The sequence below is a fragment of the Emydura macquarii genome, unplaced genomic scaffold (assembly GCF_026122565.2).
Source record: "Emydura macquarii macquarii isolate MOO-44397 ecotype Brisbane River unplaced genomic scaffold, CSIRO-AGI_Emac_v2 contig_2897, whole genome shotgun sequence".
NCBI classification, from domain to species: Eukaryota; Metazoa; Chordata; order Testudines; family Chelidae; genus Emydura; species Emydura macquarii.
The window spans coordinates 18,497,439-18,519,081 of NW_027133034.1; the positions used below are offsets into that span (position 1 = coordinate 18,497,439).

Consider the following 21,643-nt stretch of genomic DNA (forward strand, 5'->3'; position numbering starts at 1 on the left):
TATCCAGTGGCTTAGATATACAGTTTATGTAATGCTTAGAACAATGGTATTATCCAGGCAGATGAATAAACACTTAGGAAGGTAAGTTTGTGTAGCCACACTCTCCAATCGGTTCCTGATCATTCATTTAGGTCAGGGGTTCTCAAACTAGAGGTCGCGAACTGTCAGCCCCTGCACATGCTGTGGTTGCGGCTGTCATCAGCATGCAAGGTTGACAGCTAGAGCCCTTCAGAGCTGGGTGGTCTGAGAGCAACAGCTGCTGGCTGGATGCTCTGAAAGCAGTGCCGCCCCCAACAGCAGCACAGAAGTAAGGGTGGCATGGAATGGCATAGCATGGGAGATAGTCACACTCTGAAATATTTTCAAAGGTTGTCCCAGAAAAAGTTTGAGAACCCCTGATTTACATAAAGCTATGACTTTTTATGACTAATTAGAATGCGAGATCTTTTTGTTGAGAAGATAGCAGTAGCAGATCAGTATAGACTTGTTTTAAAGAAATACAGGAGGCTAAAGGGTCAAATGTTATTTTTTACATGTAATACAAGAACCATTAGAAAAATATGAAGTGGGCTTTAAAAAGCCTAGTCTGTGATTAGCTAAAATAGATCCATGACTATGTTGTTAGTCTTATGACACAGTTTCGTCTTTTCAAGTAGGTGATTTCTTCTCATGGGTTAGTTCCTCCATTTCACACTAATAGATGCACTAGAAGGATCTTAAATTAAATACCTGGGCAAGTATTTTGTGAACTGCAGTGAACAGCTTGTGGCTGGAAGATTTTAGTTACAAAAATAATTTGATAAATCACTTTATGGGGCACAGAAGGTGAATGGCAGTGAGACTTGTATTTGGGAAAAAAAGAGGGAGATAACATTAAAAAAATAGTTTATCAAGCTTTTTAAACTAAAATCAAAAGGTGATATTTTGGTTGCGCATCCCCACCAGAGCTGTAGTGCATCACTCACTCAGTGTGCTTTTTTTTTTTTCTTCTTACAAAAACACACAGGTGGGGGCTATTTAAAAATTAACATTTTAAAAGAAGAAATCCATAAATTTAGCAATCATATATTACGTACAAATAGGCATAATTGGTAATATGAATTCATTTATAAGGATCCTCGGTCTCTAGTGTTTTCTTTAATATTCCTGATTTACCTGTCTTCTGGTAAAATCCTTGGGAAGGGACCAAGGGAGAGGAAGCCTCTGGAGTTATCATGGCGTTTCCTCCCATTTCTTTCCTGTCTTTGGGAGGGGGAGAGGGCGTACTCTCTCTCAAACACTGGCAGCACATGAGATCCAATCCACAAACTGGATGGATCTCTGGGATCTGCTGGAGGTTGAAAATACACTGCTCAGACTCTAGGGCCCTTGTGATTCACCCTGGCAGTGTGGCTCCAATGGAGCTGCTAATATTTTAATGAATTTCACGGAATCCTGTCAAAACAAATAATTTGGTTTTACTAACAATCAAGTACAAATACCTGCTTGTGTTTCTAACATAAAATATAGTGCTCTGGAAGGTGGAAACATCTCTCCAAAAATGTATATGTATAAGACGTTGGAAATTTCCCCCTCAGTTCCCAAGGTAATATATATGTATAAATATTGAAGGAATAGAACATTTCATGAGATATTTATAGAACTTTTGTGCACAGCTGTTGATTTATGTAAGTGGACTTTACTCTGCTAGACAGCATGATTAATACAGCAGCAAAAAAAGGTAAAAGTAGGTCAATGATGTGGGACAACGGATTCTTCAACTCTTCCTTTCTTCTCTCTTTCCTGCCCCAGGCCATGAGTGATGACCATTCCTCAAAATTTTAATGGCACAAAATTAAGTTCTCAACAACATAAGCAAAGCTACTGGGTCATATTATGCCCTTGATCTTTGCACAGAATTCCCACGACATCTATGGGAATTTCACAGGCCACACAAGCTAGAATAAGGTTGATGGTAAGTAACAGCGCTCTTCCACAAATACTACTAGAGAGACCGTATATGTTAACATTTTATTTACTTTAAACATACGCTATACAATTCTTTTAGAGTCATCTTGTGGGGAAAATAAATCATTTCTAACAATACATTTATGGTAATTAGTTTTATATCCAAAAGATCTGTATTTGGTATTGTTTCATCTACTTAAAAAAAAAATCTTTTGAAAGATTCTAAAGTCACATTCTTGTTGTAAGCATTATATAATAATTTTTTAACCATTTGAAGATGAAGAAGGTGCCTTTAAGGGACACAATCATGTGTTAAAGTTTAGTTTCAGCTACAAAATATATAACGACAAGTTACACATGCCCCTTTTTAAATTATGCTTTTAGAGTAGATTCCAATCCAATTCCAACATCAGTGTGGTGGAAGTCTGCAACTGACCCAAAAAGTTGATTATTTTTTCAGGGTTTGCTTGGCTTAATGCAGAAACCAGATGGAGTTTATTAAATCTGGTCATACAAGAATTAAAAAAATCCAAGGCCATTTCTAGAAATAATTAGCCTTCAGTAACTGAAACTTAAGAGTTTAGGGTTGTTCCCCCCCCATTTTAAATGCTACAAGTCTCCCACTAGCTGTGAATTACTATACACCAATCTTTTAGATTATCTCATTAACAAAATGACAGATTTCTTTATAATTTTGAAAGGGGCAGTCACCCGATGATTGCTTCCACCTGGAACTTTTAGTTGAAGTACAGAACATTAAAACAGGATTAGCGAGTCAAAAGTCGGGAATAATCAAGAATCAACGTAGTCTGCTTCAGCTACCAAAAGTAATTAAACCTAGATTGTTGCTTGAGCTACTAGGCTTGTCTACTGATTAAGCAAAGCACTTAGTTTTTATTCTAAAAGACAATGTACACATGTAGTCCATTTAATTTATGCACAAAGTTAAAGCATATTATCACATCACATTCATCTCCATCAATATAAAAGTGAAACAGAATATCACAGTACAATTTTACAAAGTGAACAATCAAGAGAGATTTCACAGAAATGTGCACTTTTTGGAGATGTATAACAATCAGTGGGTACAGTACAGACTAACAGGCACCTCTGTTAAGTTTTTTATTTTTAAATAAATAATAGAGCATATGACAATAAAAGCATCTTATGGTACTCGATGTCTTTGACAGCTGTGATTAAACAGAACACACTGGCACCCAGACATTATACCTAAACAAATTTTACTAAGGCAAGCACAAATACATCACCTTTTAGTTTTATATTTCTGCTGAAGTTTGTGTGAGTGTGCACGCGCATGTGTGTGCTTACAGCTTTAGTTCTTTCTTAAGGATGACCATGTACTGCTCTTTCAAAATGCCCTCTTTATACTTTGGAAAGGAGGCCTGACTCCGGAGCACTTGCTTTAATGATGTTTTGAATTTCTTTGAATTTTGGATGGTCTTTATCAGCTACCAGCTGCAGCAAGATAGCCTCACTAGTAGTAACTATTATTCCAGTGCGAGCAAGACGCTAAAAGAGAAAAGAACAGAGTCAGAAAAAGGTGAGACCGTTGCAGTGTGGATAAGCACATACAGCATACCAAATGGAGAATACTTTTAAAATATCCCCTAAACAATAAAATCTTTGCTGTTTTGTCTCCAGTATTTATAGAGTGGCGCCTTGGTTTTAATAACGGTCCTACGAGAATTAAGAGGGGTACGAGAATGTCAGTTCTATTTTGTTATGGTTTATTACAGGGAAGGACAGTCTTGGATTAAAGCAAAGGCATGGTAGTCAGAAGCATTCTTTATCCAGTTCAGATCTTCTATGTGAATTTAAGCAAGTCACTTCCCCCTCTGTGAGTGTTTCCCCCATACACGAAGTGAGGATAATAAACCTCCCCATCACACAGGAATTCTGAAAAGCTTAACTCATCTAGTTTTTAAAAATTTGAAATCCTCAGATAAAAGGTGCTATGTAGGTAAGAAGTATTATTTATAAAGAAAGTAAATTAGCTACTACTGAAGCTAAATATCTTTTTTCAGAGGTTATTAGGTACTATCCAATATCCTGGTCATGAGATTACACAGTTCCCTGGAATCAATAGTTTTATGAGAAGAAGAGAGGAGGACTCTTTTACAAGCTTTGTTGATTGTAATTCACTCATATTAGTCAGACAGCAATAGTTTTTATTAACAATGCAAAGCTTATATTTAGACTGTAATGAGATATTTACAGAAAGAAAACTCTTCTGAAAGATTATAAAATAGTCTCATCATAAAAGTTAAAATTGCTAGGATTAAAAGAGACCACCCATATTTTAAGTTATTTCATACAAGTACAATTAAATTAAGTAATGCTCTGTCTCATTCCAATCAAACTGCATCTTGGATTGCATGGAAACCCTGGATGGCTACAACTGCTGCTTTAACAGCAGGATATCCTAATGTATCCAAAAGAAAGGCTGGCCCCCTGTTAGGCCACAGCTGTTTAGTGACTATATCAGATCCCTGCCTCATGGACATTATAAATCCCTATTCTGGGTCCTGTCTTCCGCTGCCCACTATCCCCATGGAGGGGACAGTGGACAGGAAAGGAAATGGGAAGGAAGTGGACTTCACAGGCTTGGTTTCTATTGTGAGCCATGGAGGAAAAAGATCCCAAACTGTCATAAGTTAGGGTATCTTTACCCCTTGGTAGCTAGATTAGGCAGTTGGGAGGCAGGGGGACGGGTATGACACTAAGCATCCCTATAGTCACACCCCACATACTATTGTAGTAATCTTTGTACGAGGGGGAAATCTTTTTTTTTTTTTTTTTTTTTTTAAACTAAGCGTCATACTTTATGCAGTATGCATATAGTTTGTAAAACTATGGACAAATGCAGATTATTTCCTTCAAGTTAACACTTCCTGCATGAGAACACTACTGCTGGTTTTATTCTTAAATTGCAACAAAGCAGTGCATTCTCCTACTACTGTTGTGAATAACTTTAATCCACATGAAAGTAACACATATTTTAAGTTAAACAGAATATGCATAGCACAGTTAAACTAGATTTTAAAACACATTACTAGTAACATTTTATAGAGTATTTCTTAGTGGAAATATTCAGTATCTAATAGGTAAGTTTTGCCTAGCTCATATACTTAGACAGAGACAAGCAGCAAATGGCATTGTAGAATTTAAATGCCAAACAGACGGACTTGAGGCTCGTTAGAATTCCCACAATGATTACCAGAGCACTAACTAATAGGAGAGAGTTGCAAATGGGAGTTGACACACCTGGTTGGAATGAAAACTGGCTAGGGAAAAACAGGAGTCTCACTCACACTTAAAAGCAAAATAAAAAAATCTTTATCCAAAAATATGCAATGATAAAGCACTATCAGAAATACATTTCAGAAGTAGAGCTGAAATCAGTGTCAACAATGCAAGTGTCATTAAAGCAGAATAGCAACTGACAGTAGGATGTTAAGGGAAGAATATGCTGAGGGTAAAATTCACCTGGTGAAGAGGTGAGGCATAAGAGTTGTTCTGAAAGTAGCATATGCAGATATATGCCTCTTCTCTATAATGGCTAGTAAAAATGTATATAGCTCAGGGAGTAGTGGAAAGTAAACATAATAGCTACATACTTTTGCTGCACAGTCTGTTAAAAAATGACAGTAACTGAAGAAACTAAGAGGGGCCTCAAGATAACATGAGTTAGCATTCAAAAATTCTGCTGCTTCTCTGACTGCTTGTGCTTGTTCACGCATAAAAAACCCAAACTTATTGAAAAACATTTTTCTTTTAGAGTTTGCTTCAGGATGACCCCAAAAAAAAAAATCATCATCAAGCAGGACTGAATTCTAAATGGGGCTATATATGTTTGTATATATCTGAAAAGTAACAGCAAAAGAGGAGACTATAGGATGAAAATTGTCTTCCTCAGATTTGGCTACTCAGGTTTTGTGCAGGATTCTTCTTGGTCAGAATCTAAACATTACAGAACGGACACCATACAGTGTTTTAGCATATAAACCACATCATGGGGAAGTAGTAATCTCCACAGAGTGAAGGAATGCAAAGAAACAGGCAGCAGAAAAAAAAGGTGAACATTAACTTCGGACAGAGTGAAGAATTATTCCTGTTCCATGCCAGCATGTCTCATTATATAGAGTACAATCACTCTGATGCATATCTGGGTCTAATTTGAAATTTTAAACACACCAATAATTTAGAATGAAATTATATTAAAGTGTATACATAATATCTTGTACTTCTATAGTACCCAAAGACTTATGTGCATATCTGAAGCAACACATGAATTAATAACAAGATTTCCCCTGTGGGATAGGTAAATTTAACTTGTAATCCCCAGTGAAAAAGGAAAAAACTGAAGGCTTATGGTGTTTTTCTCTTAAACCAGGGATTATCAAATGTTCTGCAATCAAGAGACATCTTAAGATAATCAGACTTGTGATCATACAACATTCCTGTACATGCTTCCCTGTTTTCTGGCCCCCATTTCCATAGCCATGGTCCCTGAGGGCAGCATTCAGCTCCTTTCCCTTATAGCATTAAACAGCAGCCCCTAACAGAGGCTCTTCATTGCAAAAATGAGACTGGATGATTGTAGAGGTGGCTGGAAGTGAAGAGAAGTCAGCAGCATGTAACCTATCAGCTCTCCACAAAGAACAAGCAAGTGCTTTCTGAATTACATTTTGAGAACCACTTGCATTTACCCAAAATTCCTCAAAACAAAAATGAACCAATGAATCTGTCTGAAGTGCCCTTCTAGGAGTTTTGAACGAGTGCAGCTATCTGCTTTTTTATATTTATACTAGATCCATTTTAACTGGGCAAAATCCAGGGCTTGTCATGCATCAATTAAAAATCTATTACAATATACAGAACTGTGGTTTATGTGCACGCACATGCAAGTTATGTGCTGTTCGTTCTAAGGAAGTATACGGAACCAGCAAAACAACTAAAATTTGGGCATTTTTTTCTTACTATACATATTAAACAATAGCAATACTGCATTACATTGGTTTGCAGATGAGTCTATGACTTATTTTTCTGACAAGAGTCCTTGTGGTCACATGCATTATGTGGCATATTTCATTAAGCTTGCACTTTAATTAAAGTTACTACTTTTTATCAAATGTTCAATGCTGCTGACTTTCTGTTAGTTCTAAGGTTTTACTAGAAATAGAATGTCTGCAAAAACTCCTTTTTGAGTCTATGTGGCTGGTACGAAGTTATGGAATTACTGTTCATTTTAAGAGTTTAATATTCAACTATCCGGCTAAAATCCAGAGCAAAAATTGCCATGCTTAGCGCAGATACAGTTTTCTTTTCCCTCTTGGATTTTGAACACAACAACGAAGCTTGCAAGCAAGTTAGAATGCATTATTTTCCATAAAACCACTATGAAGTTGTGTATGAAATGCAGCTGCACATTTTAAATTTTCTAGCTTTATGTTACAAATACTGTAGAAGTGACAACATATTCAGTTGGACTTCTAGAATTTCTCAAATTGTGATAAAGACATTTTTTAAAGCTCCTTAGCAGTAAGTAGCAGTTTATACTGAAATTGCTGTTTTTGGCACATTAGAAGGACCTTCACAACTGGAGCCACTTCAGACTTCGAAGGGTTTAACGACAGCAGCATTCCCAGAAAAATACCATTCTGAACTATAAAAGACCATGAAAATCAGTAGTTTTGCAGAATATCCCCCAGTTCATGAGAAATTCCCAAATTCTCACCCTGACATCCCCAACCCTGTGCTCTGCATGTAGACACAGGTCACCAAAATATTTAAGTTTTTAAAAATATCCTGTTGCTTGAAGACCTGTTCGGTGGATGACTTACATGACTGCCACCTCTCAATGTTCTTCAAGTCTTTCTCAATCGCTTGTAACAATAAGAGAACCAAACATAGAATCAGGCTGTAAAAAAAACAAACATCTGTCTAAATTATGCACATTACCTCAAGAGCAAACATTCTGTCCATCATACTTCTTGATGAGGTGGCATCAGCTACAATGTGAACTTCCACACCTCTGCCAACCAATTCCAATGCTGTTTGCTGGATGCACACATGAGTCTGTCAGAAAAATACCAGCATTATAAAGATATTTACAGGATTACCTGGAAGTACAGTACAAGATTAATTAGGGACCAATCCTATAATTTTGCCCATTCATTAAATTACTAATGAATTCAATGGGAGTTTTGAATGCAAACTTCAGGATCTGCCCTTGTAAACTCAGTTAATAAGTATCTAATTACAAATTTATGAGATTATCCACTCTGAACAACTGACAGGGTTATGAACAATTTAACTTTAAGTGGTATCTGGACTATAACACTGCTTTGTGCAAAGACCTCAATATATAAACACGTTTTCATACTACAAAAATAATACAGTACTACAACAGACAAGTACATACTTCTACTCCAAACAAGACAACACTGCGGACTCCAGGAATGTCTGCTAATGCGGCTTCTACTTCTGGCAATACCATAGAAAATTTTGTTTTGGGAAGCACAAGTTTAATTCCTGTTAAATCAATTTCTTGCACGGTGCTTCCAAGGCCTTTGGGATACTGTTCTGTCACAATGACTGGAATTCCTAAAATCCGTGCACCCTGTAGCTGCAAGGAAAAAAAATCCACAAAAATGAAACAGTTATTTAAGCATTAGATGGGTGAATGCATAACTACTTCTTAAATTTAAAAGACATCAGTCACTGGCAGTATTCATGCATTGATTGTAATTGGCAAATATTTTTGGAGTAGTTACTGCACTAGAAAAAAAGTCAGTAAACCTACCAATCGTTGTCCAACACTGATGATATCACCAAAATATTTTATAGCAGGTCTGAATCTTTCTTGCATATCGCAACAGAAAAATACAGTGCTTGAAGGTGTCAGGTTGCCCAGTGTAGTTAACTGAAAAAAAATATATATAGATTTAACATTGTGGTTTTAATTCAATTAATTTTTAGATGATTAGTAAAGAAAGGGGATTTCTAAAATGGGAAATAAAGTTTTTAAAACCTGTGTCAGCGTGTGGGTTGAATGCATACTGAAAAACAAGACAAAATAGGGGGAAAGGGTTATTTAAGGCGTTGGTTTTGTTTGTTTTTAAAACTATTATGTGGCAATCACAGATTTACCAAGAGAAATTGAATATTGACCTTGACATACGGCAGTGTTGTAGTAACCAACAGGAATCCACAATTTGGTTATTTATTTAAACTGTACACTCAAGACAGTTTAAGTACATAATAAAATTTGTATACCTTAAAATATAACTGCCAGTCAACAGGATCTGATATTTTGACAAAAACACATCCAATTCTGCAGCCACAACACATTGCACTTCTCACAAAACTTTTATTTACTAATGTTAGAAGAAACACTTAAACCTAATATAACTGAATATGCTCCCCAGCATTGTGGCCACCAGTGGAGCCAATAAATAATAAATAAATACAAGTTTCCCAAGTTGCCCTTGTATGGATTTTAGACTGGGGGGAAAAAAATTAACTGAGGAAGTCTAGATATGTGAAAAAGACTCAGCCATTCATGTTCAAATAGATTTTGTATTTATTGCTAAAGCAAGGTTTAAATAAATCCTGTAGTGAAATGTTCAAATGCGCAAGTCATCAGATATTTAAATATTTCCTGGAAACTATACTAATCAGATTGTTTGATAGTTTCTCGCTGACAAAAAGCTGATTTTAATTTATTTTCAAGGCTTTGGTGAGAAACCAAATTAATCAGAAAATGCAGTATATTTAGATATTGCGGTTTCCTGTATCTATTTTTCTTTTTCATTGTTGTAAAAAAGAGTTAATATCCATGCAGTGTTTTTATATATAAACTGTAATCTAAATACTATGTACTCTGAAACTCGCTTCCCCTTCCCCCCAAAAAACCAAAATCAACCAAAAAAAGACCTTGGAGGTCATAAAGTGGGCACCCAATTATTGAGTTTTGGCTTCAGTCTTTATGCTTCAATTCCTTGTCTGTAAAATGGAGCTGTCAGTAAAAGGAATTTGTGAAGGTAAATTAAATAATTTTTGTGAAGCACTAATATACTACAATAAATGACTGTAATAGAAAAGCCTGTAAGGAAATTAATAATTCTGTGTTTAGTGAAGGATTTGCATAGTGTACAGTAAGCAAGGCGTGGAACATATATTGTACAAGGAGGATTAAATGAAATATTGAACAGCTGCCTCATTCCCTGAGCACCGTCCATCCTGTGCTCCGAAGGATGTGGGGGTCCTGGAGGATGAAATAGTATGAATATACAATTAAAGACTATCATATATATGCACAAACAACTTCCTTTCTGCATTTCCTAGCTTGCGGATGTTTGACTTTTCAGTTTAATAAATAGTAATAATAGAAACAAAGTAATTAAAATAGAACAGTGTCATAAGAACATAAGAATGGCCATACTGAGTCAGACCAATGGTTAAGGATAAGATTACATCACGGAGGTCATGGAATCAGTGAGTTCCTGTGACCTCAATGACATGTTCTGCTTCAGCTGGGGGGGAGGGGGGGGGCCGGGCAAGAGCTGTCAGCAAGCAGGGAGCCCGATGGCTTCCCTGACCCTATGGGCGGGGAGAAAGGGGGACCCTAGAACTCCCAGCCACCGCTGCGGGGGAAGATCGTGGAGCTCTGAGCCGTGGGCTCCACAGGGCGGTGGGGTCCCGCAGACCCAGAGCTCCCAACCCTGGCCCCAGACCCCTGCCTCTGCAGGCAGCAGGGGAAGGGGAGGGGTGGATAAGATAACGGGACCCTGCCCTGCTGCTCTCATAACACCCCCCCTCCCGAAAGTCAGTCCCATTTTGTCATAGATCGTTCTTCTTGTGAAAGTCTAGGAGAGGTCATGGCTTCCATTAATTTTTGTTTATTGCCTGTGACTTCTCCCTGACTTTTACTAAAATAACCATGACAAAAATCTTAACCTTACCAATGGTCCATCTAGTCCAGTATCCTATTTTCTGACAATGCCCAATATCAGGTGCTTCAGAGGGAATGAACAGAACAGGTAATCATCAAGTGATCCATCCTGTCACCCATTCCCAGCTTCTGGCAAACAGAGGCTAGGAACACTTCAGAGCATAGTTTTGCATCTCTGCCCATCCTGGCTAATAGCCACTGATGGACCTATCCTTCATGAACTTATCTAGTTCTCTTTTGAACCCTATTATAGTCACAAAAGTAATGCCTTGTGCTGGCAGAATGTTTTGGTTTTTGTCTTGGCCTTTATATAGCTACTGGAGACCATTATTAAGTAACATTATTCTCTTCCATCACCCAATCAAGAACTCTAAAGGTCACAGTGCTTTACAGTACCTCAAAAATAGTCTTAAAAACTCATTATACAGTGACCTATGTGAAATTAGTGTATCACCTTAGTGCAGCCCTTAGTGTCCATAATACATCTGGTACCATTAACAGCCTCAGAGAACAGAGTTAATGAATGGATATGTAAAACAAGCTATCTACTTGCTCCTATAGGTGATCCTTCCAACTTTGCATTACGGTACAATGTGGTCAAACTTACATTGCAGCTAAACATGAAATATGTATTCAGTTGTCTGGAGGCTCCAGCCTCCAAACTGCAAGTTTTATCAGCACTAAAACTCGCTATTTTAAAAGCTAAACTGTCAAGAAAAAACACCAAAACAAAATAAACCAATGTTTTAATTCTTGATTCCATCTCTCTCCTCTGATCCCCTTTAGGAATATCAGGCCCTTGCTGCCCTCTCATTCAAGGTAGGCCCAAGCAAGATCTTGAAAAGACCTGAATATTGATGCAACATGACACCACAACCTGACGCAGCTTTCTCCAGCCTTATAGAACAGCCACTTCTAGACCCCTGCTTAGAATAGGATTTTAAATGGTTAAATTATCAAGTTACACTCACATTTAAATCCTAGTCTAGACAAGGTCTACATGTTGGTTTTTCAGGTCCATTCAAGCTTTGTCCTCCGAAGATATGTCTACACTGCAATAAAACAGCTCAGCTGTCTCTGGCCAGCCACAGGAGTTTTATTGCTGTGTAGACATACCCTAAAACTATTAACTGTACGAAACTTTATGGTCACTGTGGATTGCACTAAGACCACACATTACTTTCCATTTCTAAACCAACTTGGGGGCTTATTATACATTTAGATTATCATCATTAAGAATCAGTTTCCCTGCACTTCTTATGAAGAAAATGGGGGGGAGACCGTATTATGAGCATGGCAGCTGAGGTACTGACCCATGTAACATCACCATTCCTCTTACAGCATCTGGCCAAGTTTCCCCAGCAGAAAGAAGGAATTGACAAGCTAACAGTCTTGATATTTCACATTTGAAAGATGAAATACAAAAATATTTAGAAAAAGCTTGAAGCAATTTTTAGAATCAAAGGAGGAGAAAAGGATGCATACAAGTTTTGGTTTTGCTTTTCTGTTCATCTTTACAAAAGTAAACTATATGAAAGGTTGCCCAACTATGTTTCACTATTCACAGAACAATTACTTACACAACTATAAACTACTTTAAAATAAACGTAAAATAGTTCTATTGCACATGGTCAAAGTGTACCCTTATGTGGAACTAAAGCTATATTTACAGTGACAGCGGCATAGTCCGCGCTGCCAGATCAATTCACCAGGATCAATTGAGCGGAAGCGGAGACCTGCTCAATCGACCCGAAAATCAACACTGCTAATCCAAGAAGAACCCCTACCAAGAAGATTAACGCTGCATCAACGGGAAGGTATTTCCCATCAGCGCAGCGAAGTGAAGACGCCGCAGTAAGTAGACGTTAAGAAGTTGATGGGAGATACGCAAGCTACGTGGAGTAGCTTGCGTATCTCCTTTCGACTGCCACTGAATTTTGCGGCGAGTGTAGCCGTAGGCTCAGAATTAAAGTTTCAGATTTACCTAAATGACTGTAGCATCTACAAGGAATTAAAACCATATGGAATTCAGCATGAAATATCAAACATGAACCAAGTGTTTTTTTACAGATTAGAGATGCACCATTTTGTAGTCTGGGACCCAAAGGTGACCTGTGTTTGAATTTTTATAATCTGTTGATTTTCCCTCTTCCAGATTCCAAGAATGTTGCTTCCATGTTGTCACCTCATGATCTTTATATTGAGCTTTCATTACAATTTAAAACATTTTTTTTTTTAAAAAAAAACACACATTTAAAAAAATCTTGGAAGTAACAAAACAAATAACTTTTCCAAACATTTTACTTTCATGTTGCGTTTTCTTTCTTTCCTCATCCTTTATCTGTACTTTGTCTGTCCCAGCTCTTTAGAACAGGGATTTTGTTCTTTGCATTTATATTATATACCCTTTATTACACTAGCACCTAGGTAGAACAACAACATTCACAAGAGGCACAACAGTAAATGGCAAAAACATTTATTTTAATTAATGATGAAAACTCACTGTATAAAAGTAGTTCACTATCCTTTAAGTACAAAACTGAATCGTTTCTACACTCTTTAGAAACAGTTAAATATTATCCCAACACTGTATTTCCCAAAAGAATCAGGCAGAAGCAAACTGACACCAAGATGTGCACCAGAAGCGAGTCTCTTAAAATGAACCTGTGTTTGTTTGTTTTTATATTATTTAAATAGTAAATTCATTTTGGCAAGAAGCAGCCTCATGTTATCCTCAGTAAATAAATTTTGAGGCCAAAAGTTTATAAACCCATGATGCAATTATTACTGAGTTAACAGAAATCTCTTTCAAGTTATGATCGTTCCAGTGAAACATCCTGTCCAACTTAACACTAAAGATGTATTCGGGTACTCCTATCAGAACTCCCCTACTAGATGTATGACCACATCAGAAGGGACTGTCTGAGCTTTTGATCCTTTCCAAACCCTAATATCAAATCTAACCTCAAATGTATCAGTATCTCCTCCCTTCTCCTGCTTGTCCTTTGAGGAAGGCTAAATCTCTGTTGCAGCTCAACCTAATATGAATAATTTATTTTTAATTGTACATCATATCTAGCATTAAATGCAGTGAGAAGTTAATGCAGCCATGTTTGTTGTGGGTATAGAGATGAGAATTTCTGAGATCATCAGCTAATTAGAACAGAGAGATTTATTGTAATCTAAATAGTCTGCATAACCAGTGGGTAGCAATTTAAAAATTTGACTGGCTGACCCGTTTTGCACCAATGCAGCATGTCTACATTAGGAGTTTATAGCAAGGTATGTACAGTAGAATCTCAGAGTTATGAACACCAGAGTTACAAATTGACCAGTCAACCACACACCTCATTTGGAACTGGAAGTATGCAATCAGGCAGCAGCAGAGACAGAATAAAATATCAAATACAGTACAGAACTGTGTTAAATGTAAACTACTAAAAAAAAAAAAGGAAGCAGCATCTTTCCTCTGCATAGTAAAGTTTCAAAGCTGTATTAAGTCAATGTTCAAGTGTAAACTTTTGAGAGAACAAACCATGATGTTTTGTTCAGCGTTCTGAACATTTCAGAGTTACAACCAACCTCCATTCCTGACGTGTTCGTAACTCTGAGGTTCTGCTGTATATATCAGCGTAGTTACAAGAGTGCACGTTTCCTTAATAGACATGTCCTAAATTGAAGTGGGTAAAGTAGCTTTCAGAAAGGAACATACAAAGACAAAATTAATGCAGGATGAGGTTACAACCCTTCTGTACTTTGGAGGGGTGGGGTAAGGAACTGAATATTTCAGCAGAACAATGGCATTCAGTGTTGTCCCTTTTTGAGCATTAATTGGTATAGTAACCAAATTTCCCTTTCACTCCCATGTCTAAATATCTATCACAATTACAATGAGTTTATAGAAAGAGGTATGTGAATGGCAGGTGATTAGTCTATGTGTATGCTAAAGCTATACAAGTCAAGGAGTCAGCCATTTGTTGTTGTTGGGTTTTTTTTTTTTAAGTTATCTTATTTAAAAAAATATTCTGGTGGGTTCCACTGGACACCTATCACATTCATGCACCTGAAGGACTTTTTTCTTTGGCTTGTGTTTCCTAGTCACTCTGAAACATGCAATTGTGACTGTATTTAGACCAGAGCTTCCCAATCTGTGAGCACTTGCTGGTGGTTCAAGAAGAGCTGGTTGGTCATGTGGTGATGTTTCCACCTCATTACTAGCTGATAAATTACATTCAGAAACAGCTAAGATACATTAAATACTGCCCTATTTTTACCTTTTCATGTAAGCAATTACATGAAAAAATCTCAGAGATGTAATGGCATCACCCATGAGAGGGGGCAGGTTTCCCATGAGACAGCTATTGTACTAAAACATGATCCATATTATGACAATGTTTGGAAAGTCTGTATTAGACTAAGACTGAGTAAGTATTTGAGGTTTAACAAGAATGTATAACCAGATATCACAATACTGACTCTTCAAGGTCAAGATAAAAATTATGGCCCAGTCCTGCAAAGAGATGTGTGCAGGGGATCCCATTGAAGTCAATGGTTTCAACACAGGGAGCAACCTGCATGAGTCTCTTTGCAGAAGTGAGACTTGTAATTGGCAGGGTGAGATGGGGGGGGGGGGGGCGGAGGGGGGGTAGGAGAATGGCAGAAGAGTGAGAAGTCTTATCTGTGTAATGAATGCCACCTTAGATTATTTAAACTGCAATCTTAAAATCCTATAGTTTTCAGGTCACCATTTAGCTGCCAGTTGGGGGGGAGAGGGGGGAGTTTGTTTGTTTTGTCTTTAATTCAATTTGGAGAGGAAGACCACACTGGTCAGTTTCATGGAGAGGACCTTATCTTTTCATGTTTCTAGCTCCACAGGATAATGTCACTTTAAATTAACATTGGCTAGATGACTGGAGTCTTTTTCATCCCCAAACATACAGTAAATTTGGGGATGGAAAAGAATTCAGACCTCTAGACATTCCTTCCATTAATGTTTGTTCCCTACAGTATGTTTTCTTGCCTGGGTTTGACCATACCAAATGATGAGGTTTTCATCACTTCGTTGGGAGACTTGGTAAACATAATCAGACAAAGGAACAGATATTAAGAGGGGTCTTTGACACATGACCCAAGGAAATACCAAAAAAATACATAACATTCTTGGTGTTGGGAACAGTATTTACTATGTAGAGGGAGTTTGACCTGATAACCTGCTAGACCACAGGACTCTATTATTAAGGCTAATTTATGAACAACATCCAAATAAGTATTTTCTGGTGATACAAAGAATAGCAGTGTTCCAAATAATAAAAATTACTGATTTATTACATTGCATTTCTAACTCATCTATAATTTCTGCCTGACATAGAGGAAAATGATTTGACTCCAGACAAAACCTGAATATTCCTCTCCACATAATTCACATTTTCATTATTGAAAAATAGGTTGAAGTTTTAAAACTCCCAAAAGGTGGAAAAAGGGAAAAATGAGGCAATTTTATTCTGAGTGCAACCATTACAGCACGACTGGCATAAATCTCTGGTGTGCATGAAGATATTTTAGAATGAAAAACACATAGTAATCTATTTAGCAGTCTGGTTTCCTAATTTACTGCCATGAAACTAGTAAGTTACTATCCTAAAACTTATCAGAAGCTTTTTGTTCAGGACGGAATATAAAACTAGGGACATATAACACATGGTACAAAGTCCTGCCATAATGAACTTTGTAATTAAAGATTTGACCCCAACATCAACTCCACCTTAACACAAATTTTGTTTAAAAAAGAAATAGTTAGCACAGGTTGTCTATTTCAAATGACAAATACTTACAGGTTTATGTATTGTATCTGTGGAAAACATGGTCTGATTCATTAAATATTAAACCAAGATCCAGGGGTCACTGTAAGATATACGTATTTTCGTGAAGTGCATTAGGGTGCAGGTATAATAATATAAATGCATAAAAGGTATGTTTGCTATATTGCTTCCTCCTGGATTTAGATTTTGCCAAATCCCATTTATTATTCTGCACTGAAGTTTCCTTCAGACATTGCAAATCATTACTACAATTAAAAAGCTAGTCAGGAAACATGGCTCTCACAGACACTGCTACGCAATCATTTTTATAACCTATCTTCTATATTGTGTCGTTTTTAAAACAAAGCGACATTAACTGCAACATGTGGAAGCTCTGTCATTTGTTATTTAACTGTTTGGGCAACAATAAAAGTGATAAGCGCTAATAAATCCTATTCCTAAACTCTTGTCACAACTGTAGACATAGTATTCTATACATGTTTATCTGGGCATAAGCTTTCGTGGGCAGAAACCCACTTAGTCGGATGCATCAGACAAAGTGGGTCCAGACGAAGGGGGTTTCTGCTCACGAAAGCTTATGCCCAGATAAATTTGTTAGTCTTTAAGGTGCCACAGGACTCTCGCCGTTCTGCTAAAAACAGACTAACACGGCTACCCCCCTGGAACTCATTCTAGACAGGCATCTTTTGACAAATTGGGGTTATACTCCTCCAAGGTTCAGTTGCCAAAGGAAGTGTTAGCGCAGGTGACAGGAGAAGGTGCGCGTGAGGAAGGGGCTTCAGTTCTACAGCGAGAGCGTCCGTGGTCTTTAGAGGGAAGCAGGCAGTGAGTGGCCGTGAGAAGGGGGGGGGGGGTGCGCCTGGGAAAGGGTGCTGGCTAGGGCGCTTAAGGAGAGCTGAATTGGGGGGAGTCTTTAAAGGAACCGGGGGAACCCAAAGCGGGGCCCCTGCAGGCTGAGAGATACCGGGAGTGTTTATACAGAGAGGGTAGGAACCGGGGTGCGGCAGAGAGGAGTGGGTGTAAGACACCCGCGTGCACAGGAAGAGCGGCGGGCGGCTCCGGGCTCTCCAAGGGAGCCCGTAGTAACTCAGGCAGGCACCGGGGCGGGAAACCGTGGGACGGGGGACGGCCCTGTGGGACCACCCATCGCCGAGCCCGGGCGAGGGTGGTGGGCGGCTGGCGCTCACCTGTATCTGCAGCGGCACCAAGCGCAACTTGCAGCGCTCGCTGACCAGGAAGCCCTTGGGCAGGTCGATGTACTGGCTCCACTCCTCGGCGAAGAGCTGCACCACGAACTTGCGGTGCATGTCGAGCTGGTCCCCGTAGAGGCTCAGGAACTTCTGGATCAGCAGCTCGTAGCCGGCACCGTGCGGCACGGCCGAGGGCCGGGCGAAGACCGAGAAGCAGAAGAGCACGGGCACCGATCCGCCGCCGGGCCCGGCCGGGCAGCAGCCCCCACCAACACCCGCCGGAGGAGAAACAGCCGCCGCCATGTTCAGGGGCAGCCGCTCCGGCGCCTCCCTGTGGCCCCAGCCGCCGCCGCTGCTCCTCCTGCTGCTGCTGCTGCTGCTGCTACCCCCGCCCCCCGGCCAGACGGGCGGCCCCCAATCCCGGCTCCTGCTCCGCCTCCTCACCATGGGGCCCGGCCCCGCCCGGCTGCAGGTCCCCCGGCCCCGCTCCCCGCTCGGCCAGGCGGCGGGAGGGGCCCTTCACCGCGGCTCACTCCCAGCCTGCTAAGAGGAGCCCGGCGGCGGCGGCGGGACCTGGCCGAGTCCCCCGCACGCGAGTGGCTGAGCGAGCGGCCGGGACCAGGCCCTACCGCGGAACGGCCCGCGAGCCTGCGCTGCTGGGGTCCCCCGGCGCAGGCCCGGCGGCGGCGACGCCGCGCCCACCTCAGCGGGGCTGCCCCGGCTTCCACCCTGTCGGTCGGAGGAGTTCAGGATCGGCGACCGGCCCCCAGCATTGCCACGGAGAGGGCCGGCCTCTGAGGCAGCCGTAGCAGAGCGGCTCCGCTCTCAGCCCCGCCGGTGGGGGGGCTTAGCTAGGCACAACGTGTGGGTGTTCGTGGTTGTTACAGACCCAGTGTCTGGAGGGGGTGTGGGAGCCCGTGGCTCTCGGGCTGCTGCTGAGAAGGAGGGATGATGCCGCGGTTTTAGCAGTTGGCCAGACGAGCTGTTAAAAGACTAATTTGGAATTGCTGCCAGCCCTGCCTGCCCAGTGCTAATGGCCTGTATCTAGCACTCGTAGGTAGCGATTAAAAGTCAGGTTCACTTGTGCACTGACACACTTTGTAATTCTTTGAGACTGTTCCTATTTGGTCATTACTTCACAGGGATAAAGGTAGTTCATGGAGTGAACACAGCCTGTGTTTTAATTCATCTCGTTTGAAAGCTTTGCAGCTGGAGCTTTGATTTTGATTTAGATTCAGGACAGTCCTTCATCCTGTCATTATGGACATATAAAATAGATTAATAAATGTAAATGCGAGATTCAGTCTCTAATAAGTTTCTGAACTGCTAAAAATATTCTCAGAGTTATAAAGGGAGGCCTCACATGCTCTTCTCTCACACTCTGAAACTTCCCATGGACTATGTGAAATTGACAGACTTTTGCCAGAAGTAACTTGCCCAAGATCATGCAGGGAATAAGTAGCAGAGCATGAATATAACCAAGTTTTTGGCTCAAATTGCTGGGCAGCTCAATTATACTCCAGATTATTTGGAGAAAGGTCTGAATTGTAGGAATGAAATGCCAACAGCGCTGACATCTTGATTTCTAGTGGCTGTTTCCCAGAGTTATGCAGTTCAAAACTGTTCACAGACTTGACTGAATGTCTACCTATCTAAACTACATATTTTGGAAATCTGTGACTTGAATGACACACAATGATTATGACAATGCTTAAGAATTAACTTGACTACAAACTTTGTAGAGAATAAACGTGGTGCTTGATTTAAAAAAAATGCAATTGCTAGCAAATGTAGTCCTTCAAAATTGTATTTTTCTTTGCTGATTCTAAGTTGTCAATTTGGTGGACACTAAAACAGCCTTAACTGACTAATGAAGACCCCCTTCAGTAGCTGGGTTTGTAGTGAAAGTTCTACATGTTACAGGGGCAGACATTCAAACTCAGGATCTTATTGTCTCTAAACAGAAGTTATACCAAATGAGTCTTAAAATTGTATCAAGATACAGCTCCAAAATATACATTAATTCTGCCCTCATTTACTCCCACCAAATTCAGCAAGTTGGCACAGACATTAATGAGGTCAGAACTTAGACCATAGAGTGACTATTTCTGCCCATTTCTGCCATCCTTACACATGTTGAGTTAGTACTTACACACGTAGTCCTACTGGATTCAATAGGACTGCTCACAGGAGTAGGTACATTCATTGTGGTAAAGAGTGGAAGAAGCAGGCCCATAATGATTAAAACAATCACATGGATTAGCAGGGAAAGAAAGAATGGTCTAGTTTAATGGAAGCTGCAGCTGCTTCTCTGTGATCCACATGGCTTAATTTAGATAAGGATTTTCTCCTAGCATACATTTAAGGCTAAATGCAAAAGTATGAATACAATTCTGCAGTGTTAAAAGAACATAAAGCCAACATGTCGATGTATATCTAAAATTTATCAATCATTTTGCATGCTTAGGATCAACCCTTGTCAATGTCATCTGCAAATATTTTCTTAGAGCAAGGGACTTGGAAGCAGGCACCCTTGACTTTGATTTCTATTTCTTCCACTGATTTGCTGTATGGCATTTGCCAAGAGACTTAACCTCTCCATCCTTAGGTTACTTAGCTGTACAGTAAATATAATAGTATGTTCCTTACTGGGAGGTTATGAAGTTAATTACAAATTACTGTAGTATGTTATTTTTGTTGTATTAAAAATACCCATTTTGGGATAAGTCTCAAAGTTTGTGAAGAACGTAGTCATCTACACTGTGTCTGCCAGCTAGCCAGTTGTTCAGGATTTACTTTTTAATTGCTCATCCAGGCTTACTGTTCTACTGATACAGTTAATGACTACAGCCAGTCACGTAATACTATTACTGTAGAAGCATTCAAACAGAACCGTTTTATGGGTCAATCAGTTAACTTGAATTAATTCCAGTTCTCCAAATGAAAAGATGACAAGTTCAATAATCTGTGGGAATCCTATTTATCCTGTTTGACATAATCAGTTTATAGTTTTTTTTTAATTTGTGTTGTGCCATTTAAAAAATTATAGCAGCCAGTCCACTGCACTTTATTTTAACTGTTTCCAGTTCCAGTATCTAAAGTCAACATCTTTATTTACCAGTCACTCCCAGGCTCATATATAGAGGTGAGAGCTGTGACAGCCCATAGTTACTTTGTAAGCTTCTAATTTTCTGTGGGAATTGGATTTTGATATTGTCTATTTGAAATTCCTTTGCTGAATGGATTCTCACTACCATGAAAAGGGACTGACTGTTGTTCAATAAGCCCTAAGAAAGAAGTAAGAGAACTCAACAGGATAACTACATTATTTTTATTTTATTATTATTAATTTGTTTTATCATAGTGCTTAAGAACTCCTATCCTGGAACAGGACCCCATTATGCTAGGCACTATACAAACAGAGCAAAAAGATAGTCTTTGCCCCAAAGAGCTTACAGGCTGTACAAGAGAAGAGACTACAGATGGATTAACGGGGAAGTACAAGGAAATAATAAGACAATATTGGTCAGCATGATAGGCAGTGGTCTCTGCTGCACACCAGCAACCTAGCCATTGTCAAGTTTTTTGTAGGCTTCATGGCAAAGGGGAGTTTTAAGGATCATAATGACACAGTTTTGTGGGTGTTTATGGGGAGTACCTTCCAAGCATGAAGGGCAGCATGGGAGAAAGCATGAAGGTGGTGGTTTGAA

At 39.5% G+C, this 21,643-nt stretch overlaps 1 protein-coding gene across 1 annotated transcript; it reads right to left on the reverse strand.

Moving 5' to 3' along the window:
* Positions 1–1,996: 1,996 nt before the first annotated feature.
* ISOC1 (isochorismatase domain containing 1) lies at positions 1,997–19,013 on the reverse strand. Its single transcript, XM_067568671.1, has 5 exons — positions 17,931–19,013; positions 8,774–8,893; positions 8,393–8,596; positions 7,930–8,046; positions 1,997–3,477 (listed from the first exon to the last, which is right to left on the reverse strand). Exons 1-5 carry the CDS (start codon positions 18,378–18,380, stop codon positions 3,331–3,333), a joined length of 1,038 nt encoding a protein of 345 aa, XP_067424772.1. The 5' UTR covers positions 18,381–19,013; the 3' UTR covers positions 1,997–3,330.
* Between the last annotated feature and the right edge of the window lie 2,630 nt (positions 19,014–21,643).